This window comes from Chiloscyllium plagiosum, chromosome 3, assembly GCF_004010195.1.
Source record: "Chiloscyllium plagiosum isolate BGI_BamShark_2017 chromosome 3, ASM401019v2, whole genome shotgun sequence".
In the NCBI taxonomy this organism is placed as follows: domain Eukaryota; kingdom Metazoa; phylum Chordata; class Chondrichthyes; order Orectolobiformes; family Hemiscylliidae; genus Chiloscyllium; species Chiloscyllium plagiosum.
In genome coordinates this window covers 127,239,696-127,264,093 of record NC_057712.1, presented here as the reverse complement: position 1 = coordinate 127,264,093, position 24,398 = coordinate 127,239,696, and the positions used below count along the sequence as shown (strand labels likewise).

Here is a 24,398-nt window from a genome sequence, read left to right as displayed (position 1 = left end):
CCCCCACCCCCGTCTGACCTATCACCCTCACCTTGACCTCTTTCCACCTATCACATTTCCGACGCCCCTCCCCCAAGTCCCTCCTCCCTACCTTTTATCTTAGCCTGCTGGACACACTTTCCTCATTCCTGAAGAAGGGCTTATGCCCGAAACGTCGATTCTCCTGTTCCCTGGATGCTGCGCTTTTCCAGCAACACATTTTCAGCTCTGATCTCCAGCATCTGCAGACCTCACTTTCTCCTTTCTTTATTGGAAGTCTTGCAAATTACCCTGATGAGGCTAAGACAACAACCATTAAAGCAAGTCTTTTCTCCAGCAGTCAAGTATATTTTGCTTGATAGTACAGTCTCTTCATGTAGTTGAATATCAGTGCTGTGAAAAAGTTTCAGAGTGCCCCAATGGTTCTGTGTGGCCATTCAATTGAAGGATGGTGTAAAAGTGTGCTGAATTTTCATGACAGGCCTAGACAATTAGGGTCTTTTTTTTTTGCTCGGAAAGTTCGGGGCTTTCAGGAGATAACTAAAGGATTTAAAATAGTGCCAGAGTTAAGTCCACTTTTGTCTGTCATTTATATTAACAATGAAAATTTAAGAGAAATGGTTCGTAAGTTTGTGAATGAGATCAAAATTGGTGGTATAGTCAAAGGCGAAGGAGGTCATCTTTAAGATTACAAAGAGCTCTTGATCCATTGGGCCAATGGGCTGAGGAGTGGCAGACGGAATTTGATTTGGATAAATGCAAGGTACTTTAGTTAAACAAACAGGACTTGTACAGTTAATGGTAGGGTCCTGGGTAGTATTGTTGAACAGAGTGTCTTAGGGGTTCAGGTACAGAGTTCTATGAAAGTTGCGTCACAGGTAGACAAGGTGGCTAGGGTAGCATTTGGCACACTTTCCTTCATTGCTCAGATTACTGAGTATAGGAGTTGACACATTATATTGATGTTGTGCAGGATGCTGGAGGGGCCACTTTTGGAGTAGAGGAGAATTCTGGTTGCCTTGCTGTAGGAAATTGGAGAGGGTTCAGAAAAGATTCACCAAGGTGTTAACAGAACCGGAAGGTTTTTGTTATAAGAGGAGGTTGGATACATAGGGACTTCTCACTGGCGCATAGGAGGTTGAGGGTGACCTTATAGAAGTTTATAAGGTCATGAGGGACATAAATAAGGTGAATGGCAAAGGTCATTGCTCTAAGATGGGGGAGATCAAAACTAGGGTTTTTTTTTGAGGTGATGGGGGACAGATTTAAAAAAGGAACCTGACAGAGGATGATTCATTTGTGGAATAAATAGCCAGAAGTGGTAAACACAGGTACAATACAACATTTAAAAGACATTTGGATATGAATAGGAAAGGTTTAGAGGGATATGGGCTATGCGTGGGCAACTGGCACTAGGTTAGCTTGGGGAACTCAGTCAGCATGGACAAGTTGGACCAAAGGGTTTGTTTCGGTGTTATATGACTCTATTAAGGCCCATCCATGTAAATAACCTTAGTTATAATTAGGTAAGAAGCCAAGAGGAGATTCATTTTGCAGAGACTGCTAAACTATGGAACATGTTGCCCCATGTAAAAGGAGTGTGGTTTCATGCAAGCATTCAAAAGGCAACTGAAAGAGTTCCTGCAAGTGACAAAGACAGATCACTGGAAGTGGGGACGGATTAATGGCATTGACCACTGTCTCTTTAAAACTAATTTGGGTAAATTCTTCCTAATCTTGAAGGCAGCCCTCTCCCTAAATTAGTATATGTCTTTCCCTCTAGTTTTTGTGATTTTTCCAAAAGATAGATAAATGAGTGTGTGCACACGCACGTGAGAGAGAGAGAATGAACATATACATTGTAATGCAGAGTTAGGGGTGGGGAATAGCAGAAACTAAGCAACACTTTTCATTAAAAAATTTGATGTATAAGAAATAACTTACATTTAAATATTCAACAGGCTTTGTAACATTGAACTTGTCCATTGTCGTAATGATGATAGCAGGAGTGGTCAAGAAGAAGAGTAGAATAAAAAGGACACAGTTGATGACAAAACAACGCAGCCACCATGAAATCCCCCTCAGTGACAAGTGCTCCCTGTGTAAATAAAATGATTCTATTTACTGTCATTGTACCTCAAGATTCTAGCTCTCAACAGATCTTCATACTGTGGAAGTAGGCCTTTCAGGTAGAGTCCACACTGATGCTCCAAAGAGCACCCTACCCAGGCCCACCTCTGTACCTATCCCTGCAATTCTGCATTTCCCATGGCTAATCCACCTGACCTGCACATCTTTAGACTTTGGGAGGAAACCCATGCAGACATAGGGGAGAATGCACAATTGCCTGATGGTGGAATCGAACCCGGGTCCATGGCCATGTGAGGTAGCAGTGCTAACCAGTGACCCATGTGTCTTGCAGGACACATAGGCTTACCAAGTGAAATACTCAGGTGAAGCAAGCTGATGGACTTTATCTTTCCCCAGTTCAACCTCGCAAACTGAAGGAGCGAGCAGCAGAGATTTACCAACATTACTGAGACCTGGGTGGACTAGTTACCCTGCTGGGCCAACAACAGGAGTCACAAAATGAAATCCTACCAAAATAAACCATGAAAGTGAATCCAATAAATCTTGTGACAAAACACTACCTGCTTTACAACATGATCTCCTTACTTTTGGAAAGATGTAAATGCACTGGGGGACAGTTCGAAGATGATTTACTAGACCAATACCTGGATGTGGAAAGATGTTCTAGAACCTAGAATTAGGTACCACTGATTAAAAGGGATTACCCATTTGAGGAAGATGAGAAATTGTTTTCTTACAGCGCCACGAGTCTTTGGAACTCTTGCACAAAAGATAGTGGAAGCAGTGTCTGAATATTTGGATCAAGATAATATTTGGCAATCCCTGCTCAACTTACATTTCAAAACTAGACTGATCCCTGGGATGGCAAGACTGACAAAGACTGGATCAGTTAGGACCAGAATCACTGGAGTTTAGAAGATGAGGGGATCTCACAGAAACATAGAACTCTAACTGGATTAGACATGGTAAACACAAGGAGGATGTTTCCAATGAGTGGGGAGTCCAGAATCAGAGGTCACAGCTTAAGAATACAGGATAAGTAATTTAGGATTGAGAGGGGGAAAAATTTCTTCAGAGTTTGGTGAGCCTGTGCAATTCTCTGATACAAAATGTGGTCGAGACCAAAATATTGAATGTTTTCAAGTAGTTGTTGGATATTGTTCTTGGGGCTAAAGGGGTCAAAAAGGTCCAGGGACAAAGCAGGAACTGGGTACTGAGTTGGATGATCAGTCATGATCACACTGAGTGGTGAAGTAGGCTCAAAAGACTACTCCTGGCTTACTCCTAACTTTTGGATTTCTAAATCACTCCAATGTTTGGAGATTACGCTAGGAAAGCAGTCCCAGTGGTTTCAACTTCCTTCAGCTTTTAAATCTGTATCATGGAGTGTGGAAATGTCATGGCTACATTATCAGCTCTAATGCTTTTTATTCTATTCTAGTCTCTCATGGGACATAAGTGTCACTGGCTGGATCAGCATTTATTGCCAGTCTCTTGAGAAAGTTGCGGTGTGTTGCCTTCTTGAACTGCTGCAGACCACATGCTGTAGGGTAGACTCCTTATGCCATTCAGGAGGGAATTCCAGAATTTGGAGGACACTGAAGGAATGGCAATATATTTCCGAGCCAGGACAGTGAATGGTTTGGAAGGAAACCTGCAGGGGGTGGTGTTCATAGATATTTGCTGCCCTTGTCCTGCTCAATGGAAATAGTCATGGGTTTGGATGGTGCTGTCCAAGGACCTTTGGCAGATGTTTGCAGTGTATCTTGGAGACCATACACACGGCTGTTACCAAGCTTTAGCAGTGGGGGAGTGGATGCTTGTGGATATGGTGTCAATCAAGTGGTTGTGTTGTCCTGGATGATTGTTGAGCTTATTGAATTTTGTTGGAGCTGCATTCACCCAGGCAAGTGGGGGGGGGTATTCCACTACACTGCTGATTTATTTTGTAAATGGTGGACAGGCTTCAGGGTGTCAAGAACTGTCTTACTTGCTGCAGAATTCCTAGCCTCTAACTAGCTTGTGGTGCCACCGTATTCCTACAGAACAGAACACTATGGCACAGGAACTACCTCTGGTAGACCAAGCCTCTGCCGATACAAGCCTTTCTAATCTTTTTGACTCTATGCAGTCCAAATATGTCTATTCCCTGCCTATTTGTGCCTGTCAAGATACTATCTGCTTATACCTCCTCCTCTGGCAGTACATCCCAGGCACTAACCACCATGTATTTAAAAAAAAAAAGCCTCACATATCTCCCTTAAACTTTCCCCTTTTATCTTAAACCAACGCCCCTAAAAATTTACATTTCTATCCTGGGGAAAAAAAGACTCCAACTATCCATGCTTCTCAAATCTTCTAAACTTCTGTCAGGTTGCCCCTCAGCCTCTAGTGTTCAAGTGAAAACAAACTGAGTTTTTTCAATCATTCCTCATCATCAATACCCTCCGAACCAGGTAACATCCTGGTAAATCTTTTCTGCACCTTTTGGTGGTGTGGCAACCAGAACTATATGCAGTATCCCAAACGTGACCTTACTAAAGTTCACACAGTTGCAACATTACTTGCCTATTTTTATACTCTGTGCCTCAACTGATGAAGGCAAGCATGCCATATATGCCTCAACTGTGGACCTATACTTCAATGCTTTTAAGGGTTCTGTTATTTACTGTCTACTTCCCTCCTGCATTAGACCTTTCAAAATGCATCACCTCACATTTATCTGGATTCAATTCTATCTGCCATTTCTCTGACCAAGTCTCCAGCCTATCTCAATCCTGTTGTGCCCTGGCAAGATCAGTAGAGTTTCTGGTTGATTATAATACCCAGGATTTTGACAGTGGGGGATTTGTTGATGGAAATGCCACTGAATGTCAAGGGGAAGGGGTAAGATTGTCTTATTGAACGTGGTCATTTCCTGGCATTGTGTGGCATGTTATTTGCCACTAGTCAGCCCACAGCTGGAGATAGTCCAGATCTTGTTGCATTTGAACGTGGACTGTTCTGTTTCAAGGAGTTCTGAATGGTACTGAACATTGTGCAATTATTGCCAAACATCCCATTTCTGAAAACATTGAAGGTCATTGATGAAGCAGCTGAATATGGTTGGGCCCAGGACACCACCCTGAAGAGATGTTCTATAGCTAAGATGACCAATTTCACCTGTAAGTTGCACATGACTTCAATGTTGTTAGATCAAAATTAAAATCCTCTGTCACATGCAACTGTCTCATGGGTCACAGCAGTTGACTGTGGCTCCATACAACCTTTTCAGTTCAAATTATGGCTAAGAGATAATGTTTTACCAAATCTCTGAATGATCGACTACTTGGCGAATGTCATTTACAACTCTCAGTTGAACATAAGAATAAAAGAAATAGGAGCAAGAATAGGATATTGGGTCCCTCAAGCCTTCCCCCACAATTCAATGATATCATGGCTGATCTGTCCCAGGCTTCAACTTCTCTTGCATCTCAACTCAGCATAGTCGTCAGTTCCTCAATGGTTTTGTGGATACCTCCTATCGAGACCAACACAAAGTAATAACTTACCAATAAATATTGTGGGGATCAGGGGCATAACTCACACTCCAGTATGAAGTATGGAGGAACTCGCTGTACGAAGATCGCAGAGGCTCTGCACTGAATATACAGCCCTGACACTTGCACGCATTGAAGTCTCTGAGAATTCTGTGGGAAAACAGATATAAGAGCAAAAGGTAAGTCTTCTATGCTAAGTTGGAAAATGCACCATTTTAAGAGGAAATTCCCATGTGCAACAATGTGTGAAATTAAACAAAACTGTCCCTTAATTGTTGAGGTCTCTAGTTACTGTATGGCTTCAGGTCAGCCAACAATTTCATCCCTTACTGGACAAGTGGTAGGAGCTCAATAGTGTTTAGGCAAGTATACCATATGATTATAACTGGATAATCCCTTGCACTTTTTTTGAAGTGCCTGTGAAGTTGTCCTATTGCAAGTCTGCAAAGTAGTCTCTATGGGCAAGTAATACACTTGAGGAACAACACAAGGTAAGTCTGCATACAATTCACAGTACCTTGCTTTGGTAGAATGGTAATGAACTTAAAGTCAGAATCATGCAGCACAGAAACAGATCCTTCAGCCCAACCGGTCCATGCTGACCAGGTTCCTAAACTAAACTAACCCCATTTGCCTGTGTTTGGCCCGTAACACGCCAAAGTCTTTCCTCTCCATGTACCTGTCCAAATGTCTTTTAAAATGTAACTGTAAACATTGCAACCACTTTCTCTGGCAATTCATTCCACACAAGCACCATTGTTTGGTGAAAAGTTGTCCCTTAGGCTTTTCAACCTTTTTCTCCTCTAGCACCTTCTCTTCTGTATTGTGGAGACTTATCAAGGCATCACTATATTCTCCCGACAAGTTCCCTTGCTTCCATGTTTTTCTCCACAGTAAATACAAGTGAGAAATATTCATTTGGGATCTCACCCATCTTCAGTGGGCCTACATACAGACAACCTTGTTGATTGTTAAGGGATACTATCGTCTCCCTAGTTACTCTTTTAATATAGTTGTAGGGTTTCTTTGGATCTTAATTCATTCGAGTTTTTCCAAAGCCACCTTCCCTGATTTCTATGCCAACACTGCCCTTCTCTGTAATGAATAAAAATGCATGTACAGATTGCCACTCGAGTCCCTAATGCACCCTACCGTTTTCCTGGTTATTCTCCTATCCATAATTTACTTGCAAAACACCTTTGGATTTCCCTTAATGTTAACCACCAGCGCTTTATTATGTTCCTTCTTTGCTCTCCTAATTCCTTTTTTTAAAGAAATTCCCTGCACTTTCTAATCTGTTCTACAGCACCAGCTGTTTTGAGCCTTCAGGACCTGCTTATCAGCTTTTCCACCCTCCACTCCCTTATTCAGTCTTATATGAGCCTTGACATCAAGAGTTCTCTGGACTAGTTAGTCCCATTCTTCACCTTTACAGGAACATGTTGGTCCTACACTATGACTCTTTTGAATGCGTACCAGTGGACTGATGTGGATTTTCCTGCCCACTGCTCCCAGCCCACTTTAGCCATATCCTGTCTTCCTAAAATTGGCCTTCCCCAAATCAGAATCTTATTTTCTTGTTCATTCTTTTTCATATGTATAATCATGTTAAATCTTATTAAATTATGGTCACTAAATCAGGTGACCAAAATTGTACACAGTACCCCAACTTCTGTGGTAACTAACGAAGAGACTTTGCAGTTTGTGTACCAATCGCCTATGCCTCCTGCAAAGTAAAAATTTGAGTAAGAGATCGAAGAACAAAGTCCTGACAAATAACGAGATCATCTCAACACTAATGGACTGGGGCCACTGAACTACCTCAATGATGCCAAGAGCAGGGAGCTTTTGCTAAATCAATACAAGGCACTAGTCAGACTGTAGCTAGAATATTATGAACAGTTTTGGGCCCACTATTCGAGACAGAATATAGAAGGTCCACTAGGCTGATGCATAGAAGAACGGTCTTATAAAAAGAGGTTGAGAAGGTTGGACTCATTCATTTCAAATTACAACAATGAGGGGTGACCTGATTAAAACATGAAAGATTCTTCAGGAACTCAAGATAGATACGGAAAGTTTGGCTCTCCTTGAGGCTGAATTTCCGACTATCAAGCATAATCACTCATTAACATTTACCTTTTTTGAACTTCTCAAATTTTTCCAAACACCAAAGAACACTGGCACATTCTAAAGGCTTATCTACAACACTCATTTGTAAACTTGACTCACCTGGCTGCTGCACCTTCATTTTGGAAGGTTACAAAAGCCATACCAAGCGGCTTCTCATACACTTTTTCCTTTTCTTTCATATACTCCTCCTTCAGTTTTTGTTCTAATTTAGTGTAATATTCCACAGCGTTTTCCTGCAGTAAGAAAAACCATTCCCAATTACAAGAGGTCCAACCAAATAAAAAGCACAAACGCTTTGGCAAATGTTGGCTTGCTATCTTCAGTATTACACATTAAAGCTGTAACTAGAAAGAAAAACAATTTCTGCACTTTATTCCAATCCATGGTTCATCTACACTAATAATAGAAAAATAGATTATAAAATGTAAACTGCCACCTGATGTCAGGGATCCAGGTGCTGTCCAAGACTTTCCTGACATGATTTTCACACCGATTATCTACTGACCTATTTGAGGTTGATAGTGAAAATATCGAGGAGAAAGTGAGGTCTGCAGATGCTGGAGATCAAAGTTGAAACTTTATTGCTGGAACAGCACAGCAGGTCAGGCAGCATCCAGGGAACAGGAGATTCGACGTTTCGGGCACAGGCCCTTCTTCAGGAATAGTGAAAAAATAACCAAATGTGAACCAGCTCTAATTAAAATCACTCCCATACCTGTTCACAGCCTTTAATAACACAACAGCACAGCTGACCGCAGGGCTTAGGGTTTATCATAACAGGTGTTTCTTCTTTAGAATAGTAGTTTCGACTACGCTCAGCTTTTCGCCTGAAATATAGGATTTACAATAAAAACATTGAAACAAACAAAAAGAGCAAAGATAAAGCTGTGAATAGACAGTTCTTCCAAATGGGAAAACAAGCAATTTTAATTATCACAAACTCCATTGCACACGACAGTTGGATATTGATTACTTAATGTATTGAATTTTCTCTGCAGACACAGGAAAAAGGCCTTGAGGGGTTGGGGTGCAGAGGTGGCTAACACAACGGTACTTCTGTAGAGGCTATAGTATTGTACAGGTGATCCAAAAGCCACAAGTGTCTCCATGGAAAGCTATGAAAAAGTGAATTACATTTGTAATGTGTATGCTAGCACCAGAACAAACAAAAAGCTCTGCTGTATTGTCACAAAAGTGAAGCAGGTTATTAAATATCATCGTGACAGAAATGAAAGTACTGTCCTTAAATGAAAGTACTTACCTGTTTGCATCAAGACGCATCAGTTTTGCCACATTATAGCAGAGTCGCGCTTCATAAACAGTGCAGTCTGGATAAGCTTCTCTACAAAGTACAGTTAAATCAAACATTGATATATCACTGCTTCTGGTTTCACACACACTTGTAAGAAAATATTCAAACTTACTTTTCACAACTACTTCACCATACTGAGGAATTACCTTTCATTTATTGATTTATGCGATAAAGTCAGTTCACATTCTATATTAGATTCTAGCCCTGCAATCACTCCCAAATATAACAAATATTCTATACAAGGTAAAATAAAGTTGCCATATAACTACCAGACCAAAAGGCTGCCACTCATTAGAGACACAGAGGCGGTGATGGTTTGACCAGAGGAGTGACCACACCTCAGATGAAGGGAAGTTAAGGCGGCCAATCCTTCATGGTAGCTTCTGATGTGGGAACTGAACCCATGTTTAGATTCAAGTCTTGCAAATATTCTAAACTATTGATTAAAATAAATAAACCATCTGAGCTACTTTAATCCTCCATAGACATAAGGGTTAATACCAATGAAGGATTCCATCACACACCTGTATTGGACCTTGTGGATTGTTAACAAAAAAAAAAACTGTGTACCCAAAGGTGTATACAATCTAGCCTCCACTTGTTCTTGTGGCCACAATTTAGGTGGCTAGTCCAGTTCAGGTTTTGGTCAAAGGTAATCCCAAGATAATGATGGTAGGGGATTCAGGGATGATAATGCCATTGAATGTCAAGGGAGATGGTTAGATTTGGTGGAGATGGGCAATGCCCATAAACTAGTGTGGTGTGAATGTTACTTTGCACTATTTAACCCCAAGCTGCGATGTTGGTCTGAACTTGCTGCACTTAGTAAGAGATTGCTTAACTACCTGAAGTACCACAGAATTAACAAGTTGGTTAAGCCATAGAAAACAGAATGAAAGTGAATGGTTGCTTTACCAATTGGAGAGCAGCAGTGATAATCCCAGGGCTCAGCACTAGGGTAACTGTTGCCTTTTAATAAACATTAATGACTTGGGGATAGAAGGGACATTTTCAAAATTTGCAAAAGACAGAACACTTTGCAAGTGTAGCTTTAGTGGCTAGGGTTGTTATAAACTTTAAGATGGTGGCAGTGGTTGGATCGGCAGCATTTGGCTCAGCCACACACGGACATCATGCAGCAGAGGAGTGTTGGGGTGGAAGCTGGGAGTTATGAGATGAGGTCCAGGGCTCCAACTTGGATGTGGCGGTTGTGGGAGTGGTGGCGTCAGCAGGGGCAGGCCTGGAATCAATACCCCAGAGCCAGTTAGAGAGATATGAGTCCATTACAGGGACCACAGATGATGACAAGCAGCAAAAGGAGGAGAATTGGAGGGTAACAAGAGGATTCTGGATTAGTGGTGCTGGAAGAGCACAGTAGTTCAGGCAGCATCCAAGGTGCTTTGAAATTGACAGGGAGGAGAGGGTGGAGTGGATAGGTGGAAAAGGAGCTGGGCAGGTCGGACAAGTCCGGACAAGTCATGGGGACAGTGCTGAGCTGGAAGTTTGAAACTAGGAGGAGGTGGGGGAAGGGGAAATGAGGCAGCTGTTGAAGTCCACATTGATGCCCTGGGGTTGAAGTGGTAACAAGAGAAGGGAAAAATGAACTCTACTGCAGTAAAATCTTGCATTATATTGAGTGCTTCAAGATGGCGCCGCTGTTGAAGTCCACATTGATGCCCTGGGGTTGAAGTGGTAACAAGAGGAGGGAAAAATGAACTCTACTGCAGTAAAATCTTGCATTATATTGAGTGCTTCAAGATGGCGCCAGAGCTTGCTGACACTTTGCATCTTGCACGTGAGAAAACACCTCTCACTATATTTTTATATGCATGTAATAGATCTAAATCTAAGAGGTCACTAGGCACTAGATACATGACAGATGAAACTCAAATGTATTATTTCATTCATTTTGTTAAGAATGGGAGAAAGGAAGAAAATTGGGAACGTTTAAGTGGAGTGACCAGGAATTGGTCCTACGTTTTAATATTTATATTATGGATACGATTCAGAAGTTTAACGCAAATGGTTCTATCTTGAAGATCATATCAATGTGCAATCACTGCAAGTTGATCAAAATGTATACAAGTGCAACAATGTAAATGAAATATAACGCTGGCATGTATCAAGAACTGTGTAAAAAAATGAAAGCTAGTAGTTCCAAATAAACCTGTTGGACTGTAACCTGGTGTTGCGAGATTTTTAACTTTGTACAAATGTGGAAAGCTGGCCAAATCATACCAATGGAGACTTGGCATTTAATATGCCTGAGTATTTCAATGGAGCAATCAGGTTGTTAACTTGTGTGTGCAGAAGACAGACAATGACACACTTAAATTGCTGAGTGTTTGGTCACATTTCAATTCTAAATGATAACTGAAATACAAGAAACAAGTTTAAAAATTAGAGAATGTACAATTAGTAAGAGGTTTATTCTGAGATTTGAATTGAAACAAAATACTGGAGAACAGCCATTACAATTTGGGGAAAGTCATCTCAAAAGACAAGAAATGATCTTAGAAAGATGTTTCACATATGCAATGGCACTAAAACGGTTCAATGACAATGGGTAACAACTGCACTTGTTGCTCTCCTTTGCTCCCCCGTTCAAAGAACACTATTCATATTATCAACTGTAAGACTGTTGAAATTGTACTTACTGAAAATGGAGTTTTATTTTCTCTGGTTCAGCATATTTTGATAACCCAGTTATAAATAAAGTGCGTTTGACCTACAAAAACAAAATGCACCTTAAAAAAGATTTGCGAGATTTTTCAACCCAATATAGTAGTGAGTTTCAAACAGTAGTTAGCCTACTTCTCCAGCCACATCTACTTGGTCTCCAATATAGCTTTGGAGTGACTCACCTATATCGCTAATGGTCAACAATGGAAAATTCCCTTTAGTTTTAACTAATTAGATTGCTGTTTTTTTTAAAATAAAGAAAGCATGAAACATTTAAAGGACTATTTCTCCAGCCCTCCATTGCCTTGGTTTTAGAATGAGAATTCACTACTTAAACTTCCAACTTTCTTCACCTTTCAAAGGCTCCATAAAAACTTCCCACCTGGTAATAGGTTTGTGGTTTAGTATCAAATTTTACTTGATTGAGGTTCACAAGAAGTACCTTCCTGATTTGCTACATTTGAAATGCTATATAAAGTTGTCATTGCCTTTGCCCAATGTACTCAGCTCAGGTACTTTTTCCACAAGGGCTAGAGGAGGGGGACATGCAGTTTAGATACAGTTATTTGTTGCCTTCTGGTGCTAATGGATATTTTATTTTTAAGCCATGAACATATTTCACTTCAGCAATATACCTGGAGTCTAAAGAACTTCGCTTTCTTATTTTAAGTAGTATTAATAGGTGTGGGCGTGCTGGGTTAGACACCAAGCCCTATTTACACATGTCATCTATTGAAAAATAGCTTTCCTCAACAACGTATGGCCTGGATTGTATATCAATCCAAAACTTCTACCTCATACTTGTAGGTTTTATTCTTCTACCAACAAAATCACTGTAAAAGAAACTTCACACTTGTGTTTCCAAAGACTATTTATAGAATTTCCATTCACACCACTCAGAAACTACTCTTCCCAACCTACATTCCCTACCCACGATTTCCTCCTTCCATCATGTAGGATGAAATTCCAATATTCCATCCAAGCTCCCCTCCATAACCCTCTGCCAACAAAACCAATATTGGCTCAATTAATGTGTCCCATATTCTTGTTGCTTGGATAATCACATCTCTAGCCCACCAAATGTTAAATGCATTCAAGTTTGACGTAATAGGATTTCTTCACCTAGTTATTTGTACTTTTTGTGATTCAACACCAAAGAGCTAAAATCTGTTCTTGCCTGCGTCAGTGCGCAACGTTTGGTCACATCTAGCATAATTTAAAATCTGATTTCCACTTTCACGAGGGGTACGAAACATAGCTAAGGTTCCCTGTCATACCACTGTCTATTTTCATCAAGGATTCAGCTCCTCTGCTTACGTAGTCTGTAACATTTCCACTTGGAATATTTTTTTTACGGAACATTTCATACATTTCAACATTCAATCGTCATCGTCAAGAATTTTGCACTTCACACTTTTGTTGCATAAGTATCATCGAATTTGGAGTTTGCCACTCAAAATAAAAGTGAATTGTTCCAGATTAAAGCTGGAAAGCACTATTTGCAGATCTCAGAGCATGCAGTCTGGGAATAGTGCAGGATAAGTAATATTGACCACAATGGGAGAAAGTTTATAGATCTTAGCATCCAATTCCAGCTATCATGGAATGGATTTTTGTAAAATTCAATGCTCGCAGCTAATGGAGCAAGGAAATTTCCATTCCCTGGTCAAATAACTATAATGACAACTATTGGATGAGACTATAGCTTAGGTAAGTTCATTGTAAAACTAAAACTGATTAAAGTAGATTTTATTTCAATACTTACCAAGTCATCTTCTCGGTAGTGCATCTTTGAGGTATGTCTCCTCATACTGTACACTGTGAGAAGCAGATAAAGGAAAGAGAAAGCCGTATGGAGCCATAGCAGGTCATTCCTGTTTCGAAATGAAGAGTGTTAGTGGGCTGACTCAAACAAACATTCCTACATGAAAGAAGTGGCATACAGATGATATCATAAAACTACAGATTGATTATTTCCTGTACAAGAGGATCAGCAGTACAAACCTTCTTTTCATCTAAATCCTCACTTCCACATTAAGTGGCACTCACTAATATTTCATATATATATAAAAAAAGTACTGCAGATGTTGGTGGTCTAAAATAAAAAACAGGAAATGCTGGGGGAATTCAGCAGGTTTCCCATCCAATGTTTGTGGATGGGAAACAGGGTCCAATATCAGTTTTCTTCAGAAGTGACTGACTGAAATATGACGGTTTTTATGCTGCCAAAGTAGAAGGTGGACTGAGCGGAACAGATAGTGAGGGTGGCCAGGACAAAAATCTGAGGAAGGGTGATAATAGTAAGGAGAGATGTAGAGTAAGTGCTATGATAGGTGTGAACAATGGAAAACAGGATTGCTTTTTTGAGTGCCATCAAAAGGCTTGGCTGTGGGAGCAGGGTGGGGATGAAGGGGATTGATGCAGTGGAGGGAGAGAAGCGCAACTGAAATGGATGATGATACTCATGCTCAAGTACTTAAGGTGGAAAATGAGGAGCTAATTCCTCAGCTTACTTTGGGCTTAGTTGGAATATTGCAGCACGCCTTGGATGGAAATGGCGGCAAGCAAGTTCTCATACCAACATCTCTTGATCACCATTAACAGTCTCTGCTGCTTTGGGGACCCTGACCATCTTTCCCATCCCTTTGTGAACAGCATAAAACCCATCATATTTTAGCTTCCTTTAATTCCAAACTCAGAGTTTGGAATGATGAGGGAGATCAAATACCGAGAGGCCTGGATAGAGTGGACATGGAGAAGATGACGCCACTAGTAGTACAGATAAGGATTCAAGGGTGCAGTCTTGGAGCAAAGCGACAATCCTTTAGAACAGGGATGAGAAAGAATTTCTTCAGCCAGAGGGTGGTTAATCTGTCAAACTCATTACTGCATAAGGCTGTGGAGACTGAGTCATTGAGTATATTTAAGACTGGAGATAGATAAGTTCTTGATTGGTACGAAGTAAGTCAAGGTTTGCGGGAAAAAGATAGGAGGTTGGGGGATGCAAAAATCCATCAGCCATGATCAAAAGAGCAAACTCAATGAGTTGAAATAGTCTAATTCTGCTGAGTCTTCTGGTCAAAGGAGAGTCATGCATCGATGACCTATTGAGTGCCTACATTCACTGATATCTTTTATTTCAAATAGCACACCACCATCTGTAATTGCTCTGCTCTTCCTTCTCCAATATTTAAATGGCTACATTTCCCTTCCAGGATAAACCTGGACTCCAGCTACCACGTTAGATCATTCTCATCCATCCCCATTGTATTAGGTTTGATGACTTTAAATGAGTAGTAAATAAAGTAGGTGGGTCGGAGCAAGTGTAGCTACTTTATTGTTCAGTGCTGGAATGGAGCACCAACAAGGCTGGGATACAGTTCATTGGTATTGTTCTGCAAGTGGTTTGATTAGTTCGTCGTCACATATACTGAAGTACAGTGAAATGCTTTGTTTACGAGCAGTACAGGCAGATCATAGTAAGCAAGGATGTACAGAACAAGCAAGCAGACACATGGTTACAGGTTACATTGCACAGGGCATGCACTAGGCAAGATCAGCATTATTTGAGGCTAGCGTGTCCATCAGTCTAGTAGCGGCTAGGAAGAAGCTGTTCCTGAACCAGACGTGTTTAAGCTTCTGCCTGAGGTAGAGGTTGCAGGAGAGCATTATTGGGGTGTGATAGGTCTTTGATGAGACTGACAACTTTTCTGCAGCAGTGAGCCATGTAAACAGGAGTCCATGGATGGAAGGTTGGCTTCTGCGATGGTCTGGACTGGGCACACCTTCTATAGCTTCTTACAGTTCTGGGCAGAGCAGTTGCCATACTAGGCCATTATGCAGCCAGACAGTACACTTTCAATGGTATATCTGTAGAAATTGGTGAGGTTTCTTAGGCACAGGTTGTCTGTTATCATCACTCAGTGGAATTTTATGTTCTCCACCCTCTCAACCTCAGTCCCATTGACGTAGATGGGCCATGCTTGCCTCCTTCCTTTCTGAATTCAATGACTGGTTCTTCAGTTTTGCCGATGTTGAGAGAGAGGTTGTTCCTATTGTACCACATCACCAAGCCTTCTATCTCACTTCGGTATTTTGACTCATCGCTGTTAGATATCCGTCCCACTATAGTGCTGTTGTCAGCAAACTTTTAGATGGCATTCATTTGGAATTTAGCTACACAGTCGTGGGTGTCAAGGGAGCACAGTAGAGGGCTGAGGAGACATCCTTAGGGGTGGGGAGGGGAGGGGGCTCCAGTGTGGAGGGTTATTGTGAAGGTAGTGTGGTTACCTATTTTCACTGAGAGTCTGTCGTAGGTGTCCTTGTTATCCAGATGTTCCAGGGATGAGTGCAGGACAAGGGATATGGCATCATTCAACCTGTTACATCTGTAAGCAAATTGTAGGGAATTGAGACAGGCTGGGAGTGTGGAGTTAATATGGGCTTTGATCAGCTTCTTGAAGCACTGTGTATTGACGTCAGAGTCACTGGACAGTAGTCATTAAGGCACATTGCATGACTTTTCTTAGATACGTGGATGGCGGTGGCCTTCTACAAGCTGTAGCCCCCACCTACTTCAAGGAGGGAGAGGTTGAAGATGTTGAATATCTTCACCAGCTGGTCCACACAGGATTTAAGTGCTTGGCCAGGGACTCCATCCAGACCAGTCACTTTCCTTGGGTTGACTCCCAGGAAGACCAATCTGATGTCTACAGCGGTGACCGAGGGAACAGGTATGTCTGGGGCTGTTGTCACCTTGTCGCTGGCATGCTGCTCAAACCAAGCATAGAATGCATTAAGCAAGTCAGGAAGGGATGAGTCTGTCTGCTATCTTGCTTTGTAGCATTGTGCCTCTCATTTAGGCCTTGCCATAGGCGCAAACCTACCAAACAGACTCCCGCATCTGCTAACTTGGTCCAGTGCTGCCTCTTGGCATCCCTGATGGCTTTGCAGAGGTATTGGTCTGGGTCATCTGACTTGAATGCGGCATGTCAGGTCTTCAGTAGGGATTGGATTTCCTGTTCTGAAAAATGTGTTGCTGGAAAAGACAGCATCAAAGGAGCAGAAGAATCGACGTTTCAGGTATAAGCCCTTCTTCAGGAAGCTGTCTCATCCAAGGTTTACAGTTGGGGAGCACTCGGATTGGCTTCTTTGACATGCAGTGCTCTACGCATTTGCTCATGAAGTCTGTGACTGTGGTGGCATACTCTTCTCTGTTTAGTATTTGAACATGGTCCAGTACACCAATTCCATGCAGTCCCAGAGAGAGTCTTCTAAAACCTCGGACTAACTTCGTACTTCCTTTTATGATGGGTCCTCCCTTTTCAGCTTTTGCTTTAAGTTGGAGGAGGAACACAGTACTGTGATTTGAAATTCTGAAGTGTGGGTGGGGGATGGAGGGGCAGGCATTTTTGGTTATGTAGCAGGGGCCCAGAATGATTGGTCCTCTAGTGGGACAGGAGATATGTTGGTCGTATTTTTGTAGCGCCTCCTTGGTTGAAGTCACCGGCCACAACGAATAGGGCCTCGGGGAATTTCATCTCCAGAGTGCTTGTGGCAGTGTAAATCACGTCTAGGGCATTCTTCACATCTGCATGGAGTGGTATGTAGACTGCTGTCAGGTTGGTAGAGGTGATGGTAGGTAGTAGGGATGGCATTTTGCTGCAAGGTGCTCTAGGTGCAGGAAACAACGGCTTGCCAGAGTCGCTACGTCTGAGGACCAGGTAGTGATCAGGAAATGCCAACCGCCCTTTGCCTCACCAGAGCACAGCATGCGCTCCATGCGATGTACAGAGAAGCCATCAGCTTGCAAAAGTGCAGTCAGGAATGGCAGGGGTGAGCCAAGACTCTGAAGCAGAGCACACAAAAGTTGGGTCCGCCAACCTTTCTGGATCATGTTATTAGGAGACAAGTCTAAAAGTGGCTAAGTCCAAAGATCACCTTCCAAAAATAAAAGAGAATTTTTTTTTCTCTCAATGATTTCCAGATAAAACTGGCCAAATGTGACTATGTCTTTAAAAGACATCAGTGTTATGGAGGGTATGTCTTTCCCTCGCATCAATACATTTCAGTTGAAGCAGCACAATTCAAAGGAAGAAAAACAACCTGACCACTGGCACAAAGTTGGTGTGTAAAGATGACAAAATTGTAAAATGATTCAAAAAACAGTGCATGGTTGCTTTAAGAGTTTGTGCGTTGTCTGTGCTTGAAAATTTGCAAGCATTGTGCAGAGAGCCCCAAAACTAAAATAAGCGTATCAAAAGACTTTTCAGTTATCAGGGCCATTCAGCACTTTTAGCCAGACAAAAGTTTAAATTCAGCCAATTAATTTAAAGAGGCACTCTGAGATTAAGGATTGATGAAATTCAAATCTGTTGGTTTCGACTATGTTGAACCAATCAGATTGAAAATAAATTAACATGCAATCCCAGGTATAAGATGTGGGCATTTGAAAATTAGATGAGAAAGCCAAATGTGAGAGCGCGAACTGTCACCTGAGAAAGAAATACCAGGTTCTCACAAGCAACCCCTCTCAAAAGCACTATCTATAAAAAGGTACAAGGCACATTTAGTTGATATTCTTGACACCAGAAAATGACAAAATGAATTTCGGATGGAAGAATTCGACAGAGAGAGGTGCCTAGCATAGAAAAATTAGAGAAAGCATCCCCGACAGCAGAACAGCGGAGAGGAAGAGAAGCATTCCGGATGAGCCATTCCTCATGAACTTTGAGAGACTAAGTTTAAATTTATTGTTTTCTTTTTAATTGGATTTTTAGAAATGGGACCTGGGTTATTGAACTAGCATAGCAATAGAATTTAATTCAGTTAGGGAGTAATTGTTCAGTTTGTTAGGAATTCTGTTAATTTGTTCACTGTTAGAATTAGATAAATAAATTGTTGATACTTGTTAATTATGGAGTGGTTAAAAGGATTGCATTTCATTTAACCACTCCTTTATTACAAATAAGGGATAAGAGATCTTGTCACATTTTGTTTTATCAGATTACAAGGTGAGGTGGTCCTCTCTAGATTTTTTCGGTTTTAATTATCAGAGGGGTGTTGACCTCTGCTCTGATTGGAGGTGCCGGTGTTAGACTGGGGAGGATAAAGTTAAAAATCGCACAATGCCAGGCTATAGTACAACAAGTTTATTTGGAAGCACTACTTTTCAGAGCACTGCTGACCTCCATTCCGTAATACCATTACTCAACAAAATGCTGAAAAGACACACGTTCATTGATCTCAGACAGGACAATGCTGGGACATTAAAGACACCTCAACATCCTTAGGTCTCGAAGTGAGAAGAGGAAGGTGGCAGAGAAGTAGTAGTGGAGGAGAAAAACAGCAAGTCGAGGCATCTGCTACCAAACACTATTTATTAGCTACTGTTGGAAACATGTAATGACAAAGCTCCTGGGCAAAACATCAGATTCGAATGTGTAATTAAACAGCCCAGCAAAAACTTCACATTTGAGTGGCTCTTGCTAACAGACACTTCAGGACAGCCATATAACTGAACCCTAGTACTATCCATTACTTTTAGGAAAAGGAGTAAAAGGAGGGAAGGAGAGGGACAGGCCAAGGGCAGATTGAGGTAGAAGAACACTTTTTATAAACTATATATTATAGAGAGTGTTTTACCCTAAGCACTGGCATCACACTGTTGTTCTTCAAGCTACAACATATTCTAGGATCCACTGGAACTATTATTTAGATTTAAATTACATACCCAGAATTCAGGTTTGCTATAGTTGTCCGGCCAAAGCTAAATGCATTATTTTCTGAAAGAGAGAGAGAGAGAATGTTAATTTACTATTGCAAATCAATACCTGTATTCAGGCATGCAAATTCCCTGCACATACCCAGAAGGGATGAAATATTAATTAGATCTAGCAGAATCGAAGATGCTGAAGAATAAGCAGGGCTGGCATCATCTGAAATACAAGTTAATAGTTAGAGTCTGCCTGTCACAAAATAACATCCTGACATTCATCAACTCTGAAAAAGTCGATACCCAAAACATTAAAGTCTTCAGTGTCCTCACAAACAATGCTGACAGGCATTTGCAGTATTTTATGCAATATTTTCTTAAGAATTTAATTATCTGTATTTGCGTTTGGGATTTAGTCTGATCCATATACTGGTATCTTGGCAGATTATGGCTCACACCAAGCCCCTGATCTCCACTATGGACAACACAGAGCTGCCATGGAAAACAACAGACCACGGTCAACAAACTGAATCACGAAACTCTTAATTCCTTGCTTTAAAAAAAAAATGAGTGCTAGTTAATTAACTAATTTGGACTCAGCTTTACAGACCCTAGTAGAGAATACAATTTTAATGGTCCCAAGTGGTCTTGGCCTGGAATAAACCATACCTTTCAAAACCAAGTCCACCATCTCATCCTTGATCAGATCTGGCTTTCTAGACAAAAACCAACTAAAGTAAAAGGATTCAGTCTCAATCACTCATCTCAATTCAGTACAACCAAAGTCTGCTATCATTTGCCTTCCTTTTCACAAGATAACTTCAAGGAGTTTGAGAAAAAAATGGCAAAAAATATTGCTGGTTACAATAATAAGACCAACAGATTTCCTGGTTCAAGCGATCATGTTAACACAAGATGAACGGTCCATCCTTTACTTAAAAATACTTGGTTTTGTTTTGATTGGTGGTGGGGGGAAGGGGGGGGTTGATTTTGAAACTGGACATACACATACAGTTCAACATCAATAAATGTTTCCTCCTTTCTCCACCTTGGATTGGGTTCTCTTTATTTTGTTTGGAGAGAACATACAGAACCATAGGACATTATAGTTTTGACTCATCTGTAATTAAATCTAACAGGCTGTGTGGAATACTGAGCATCTTTGTCAGATAACACCATTATTTAAATCTCTAAGCTTACAGTCTAGCCACCTTGTACAACTGGTCGCATTAACCTGCTGCCTATTTGTTTTATGGCGCCATGCTCAAGACCTTACTTCAAATTTCCCCAGAATGAGATGGGTAATCATTAGTTGGAGAAAATTTCCCTTCTTGGATGCTACTCTTTGCACCACTGTTGAATCAATGTTATTTCCCCTCCCTTGCAGTCATTTGGGGTTGGCATAAAAGGTGGAGGTTTTGTAAACTGTTTTCTTGGGTACTTTTAGTCAGGAATTTACATGAGCAGCTTAGCAATGAGTTACCAACATATTTACCACAGAAAGCACTGGTGCAACCAGAGGATAATGGCAACTGTATATGCTGCCTACTGTTTAGTACAACAGGCTAATGCCCATGTTGAGTGTTGCTTGGTCTGTTAGCATGGTGTAACAGATGAGCATTATTTAATGAACTCCACTAGCTGCTCTGGTAGCACCTGAATCACAGCTTTTAGAACAGTAGCCAAGGCTGCTGAATTATAGTCCAGTGACCATCATCTCCCAAGATTAAAGCTCAAGGTCTTGAAGGCAAATTATTAACTTGGCTAGTTATTCTGTATTCAACCACCAAGCTGAATAAGGATAGCAAGTATGTAGTCAAACTGAAGTGAGCTTATCAGGCACGTCACAAGAATCTGTGGTTGGGTCTCAACTATTCAGGATATTCATTGTATGCAAGATCTAAATTATTTGTAAAAGAACCACAGTAACCAATTATGCACCACTTCACAAACAGATTTCATTCTTGTTACACTTTGCTTACTTAACAAGAGATACACATTCTCAAGAGATATTATATATAAATAATGCTCATCTGTTACACCATGCTAACAGACCAAGCAGCATTCGACATGAGCATTAGCCTGTTATACTGAACAGTAGACAACAGACAGTTGCCACATCCTCTGGTTAGACCAGTGCTTTTAAAACAAGATAATAGGGAACCAATGTGGACAGGAAAAGATCCAAATATTTGTACAAAGTTAAAAATCACAACACCAGGTTATAGTCCAACAGGTTTAATTGGAAGCACTAGCTTTCGGAGCAACGCTCCTTCATCAGGTGATAGTGGAGGGCTCGATCGTAACACTGAATTTATAGCAAAAATTTGCAGTGTGATGTAACTGAAATTATACATTGAAGAATTGATTGTCTGTTAAGCCTTTCATCTGTTAGATATCAGTGATAGTTTCACTTCTTTCATGTGTAAATCACAAAACCTTTTTTTTAAAAAGTTGCATTCTCGGGTTAGCTGTTAACTGGTGTCTAGCTATCACCATTGTTACCAGCTAACCAGAGAATGCAACTTTAAAAAAAAGGTTTTGTGATTTACACATGAAAGAAGTGAAACTATCACTGTCATCTAACAGATGAAAGGCTTAACAGACAATGTATAATTTCAGTTACATCACACTGCAAATGTTTGCTATAAATTCAGTGTTACGATCGAGCCCTCCACTATCACCTGATGAAGGAGCGTCGCTCCGAAAGCTCGTGTGCTTCCAATTAAACCTGTTGGACTATAAACTGGTGTTGTGTGATTTTTAACTCTGTACACCCCAGTCCAACACCGGCATCTCCAAATCACAAATATTTATCATTCTTGGACAGAAGACTGTATGTGTACATCTGTTCAGGGCATTTATTTAACTATAAAAAGGATCAAATTTGGCTAAGTTGTTAGAGGGTCCAAGAGTATTAGGTATCACGAGAGTGAGACTACTGCTGTGTGTTGACCATCTGATGCCAAGCCATACTTCTGCAATGTATTCATGTGATGCACAGATCAACATTAGCTCAACTGAGGGGACAAGCAGGCCACTGCTCCAAAACAAGAGTGAGAGAACAAGATCCAGGGAGAAAAATACACAAATTACACTGACAGGTGGAGTCAGCCAGACTAGCTGCTCACCTCAATCGTCCTCTCACCTCTGGTCTGTAAAGAATGTTATGAAATACTTGTAAGGAGTTTGCTTAGTCTCCAACTAGCACCTCACCACACAGTCATATTTTTTCATTTTTATAAGTCAAGGGCCAAATGTTGCTTACATAGTTTTGGATACGATTTTTCTGTTGTTACTGTTACATCTCACAATATGTCTATTCCAGAAACTATCAACTTAAAAAGCAATATATTGATAACACAATATTATAGAACATTTTAAATAATTTTGTTAATAAGGTAACATTCAGCAAGTTTCAATCCCTGAGGTGCAAAGCTCACCAAGCAGATCTCCTGAGAAGTTTACGGGTAACACTATACCCACAGACAGAACGCCAATGACGACGAGGAGTCCAATGATGTGACGCTGGAAGGACAAGTAATGGACGGCATCCTCACCACATTTCTCTCTGATCTCTTCATCCCTGAACCAAGTAGAAAAGCACATAGATGATGGGTTTTTCCAGAGTTGAAATCAATACACTTTCACTGTTTGGAATGGGGTCATCGGACTACAGTGATTGGCATAGTCCCGAATATTTCGGGAGAGAATACCAGGGAAGTTGAAGGTTAGATTAGAGTGGTGCTGGAAAAGCACAGCAGTTCAGGCAGCATCCGAGGAGCAGTAAAATTGACGTTGCGGGCAAAAGCCCTTTATCAGGAATACAGGCAGAGTGTCTGAAGGGTGGAAAGATAAATGAGAGGAGGGTGGTGGTGGGGAGAAAGTAGCAGACAGTACAATAGGTGAGTGGGGGAGGGGATGAAGGTGATAGGTCAGGAAGGAGGGTAGAGTGGATAAGTGGAAAGGAAGATAGGCAAATAAGACAAGTCATGGGGACAGTGCTGAGCTGGAAGTTTGGAGCTGGGGTGAGGTGGGGTAAGGGGAAACGAGGAAACTGGTGAAGTCCACATTGACGCCCTGGGGTTGAAGTGTTCCGAGGCAGAAGATGAGGAGCTCTTCCTCCAGGCGTCGGTGGAGAGGGAGCGGCGAAGGAGGCCTAGGACCTCCATGTCCTCGGCTGAGTGGGAGGGGGAGTTGGAATGTTGGGCCACAGGGCGGTGCGGTTGATTGGTGCGGGTGTCCCAGAGATGTTCCCTAAAGCGCTCTGCTAGGAGGCGTCCAGTCTCCCCAATGTAAAGGAGACCGCATCGGGAGCAATGGATACAATAAATGATATTGGTGGATGTGCAGGTAAAACTTTGATGGATGTGGAAGGCTCCTTTGGGGCCTTGGATGGAGGTGAGGGAGGTGGTGTGGGCGCAGGTTTTGCAATTCCTGCGGTGGCAGGGGAAGGTGCCAGGATGGCAGGGTGGGTTGATGGGGGGGACGCGGACCTGACCAGGTAGTCATGAAGGGAACGGTCTTTGCGGAAGGCAGAAAGGGGTGGGGAGTGAAATATATCCTTGGTGGTGGGGCCTGTTTGGAGGTGACGGAAATGTCGGCGGATGATTTGGTTTATGCGAAGGTTGGTAGGGTGGAAGGTGAGCACCAGGGGCGTTCTGTCCTTGTTACGATTGGAGGGGTGGGGTCTGAGGGCAGAGGTGCAGGATGTGGACGAGATGTGCTGGAGGGCATCTTTAACCACGTGGGAAGGGAAATTGAGGTCTCTAAAGAAGGAGGCCATCTGGTGTGTTCTGTGGTGGAACTGGTCCTCCTGGGAGCAGATACGGTGGAGGCGGAGGAATTGGAAATAGGGGATGGCATTTTTGCAGGAGGTAGGGTGGGAAGAGGTGTAATCCAGGTAGCTGTGAGAGTCGGTGGGTTTGTAAAAAATGTCAGTGTCAAG

General features: G+C 41.6%; 1 protein-coding gene across 7 annotated transcripts in view; it reads right to left on the bottom strand.

Moving 5' to 3' along the window:
- Window positions 1–24,398, bottom strand: part of LOC122548516 (CSC1-like protein 2) — a 211,408-nt gene that overhangs the window by 39,912 nt on the left and 147,098 nt on the right. For 5 of the 7 annotated variants that reach the window (XM_043687274.1, XM_043687271.1, XM_043687267.1 and 2 more), the window contains 10 exons: window positions 22,894–23,036; window positions 19,602–19,673; window positions 19,469–19,520; window positions 13,502–13,610; window positions 11,712–11,782; window positions 9,004–9,084; window positions 8,458–8,569; window positions 7,842–7,975; window positions 5,622–5,759; window positions 1,924–2,077 (listed from right to left, as the gene is read on the bottom strand). In XM_043687274.1, coding sequence (XP_043543209.1) covers window positions 1,924–2,077; window positions 5,622–5,759; window positions 7,842–7,975; window positions 8,458–8,569; window positions 9,004–9,084; window positions 11,712–11,782; window positions 13,502–13,610; window positions 19,469–19,520; window positions 19,602–19,673; window positions 22,894–23,036 — 1,066 coding nt within the window. The remainder of the gene's footprint in view (window positions 1–1,923; window positions 2,078–5,621; window positions 5,760–7,841; window positions 7,976–8,457; window positions 8,570–9,003; window positions 9,085–11,711; window positions 11,783–13,501; window positions 13,611–19,468; window positions 19,521–19,601; window positions 19,674–22,893; window positions 23,037–24,398) is intronic. The other 2 variants (XM_043687272.1, XM_043687273.1) reach the window with 1 other exon arrangement.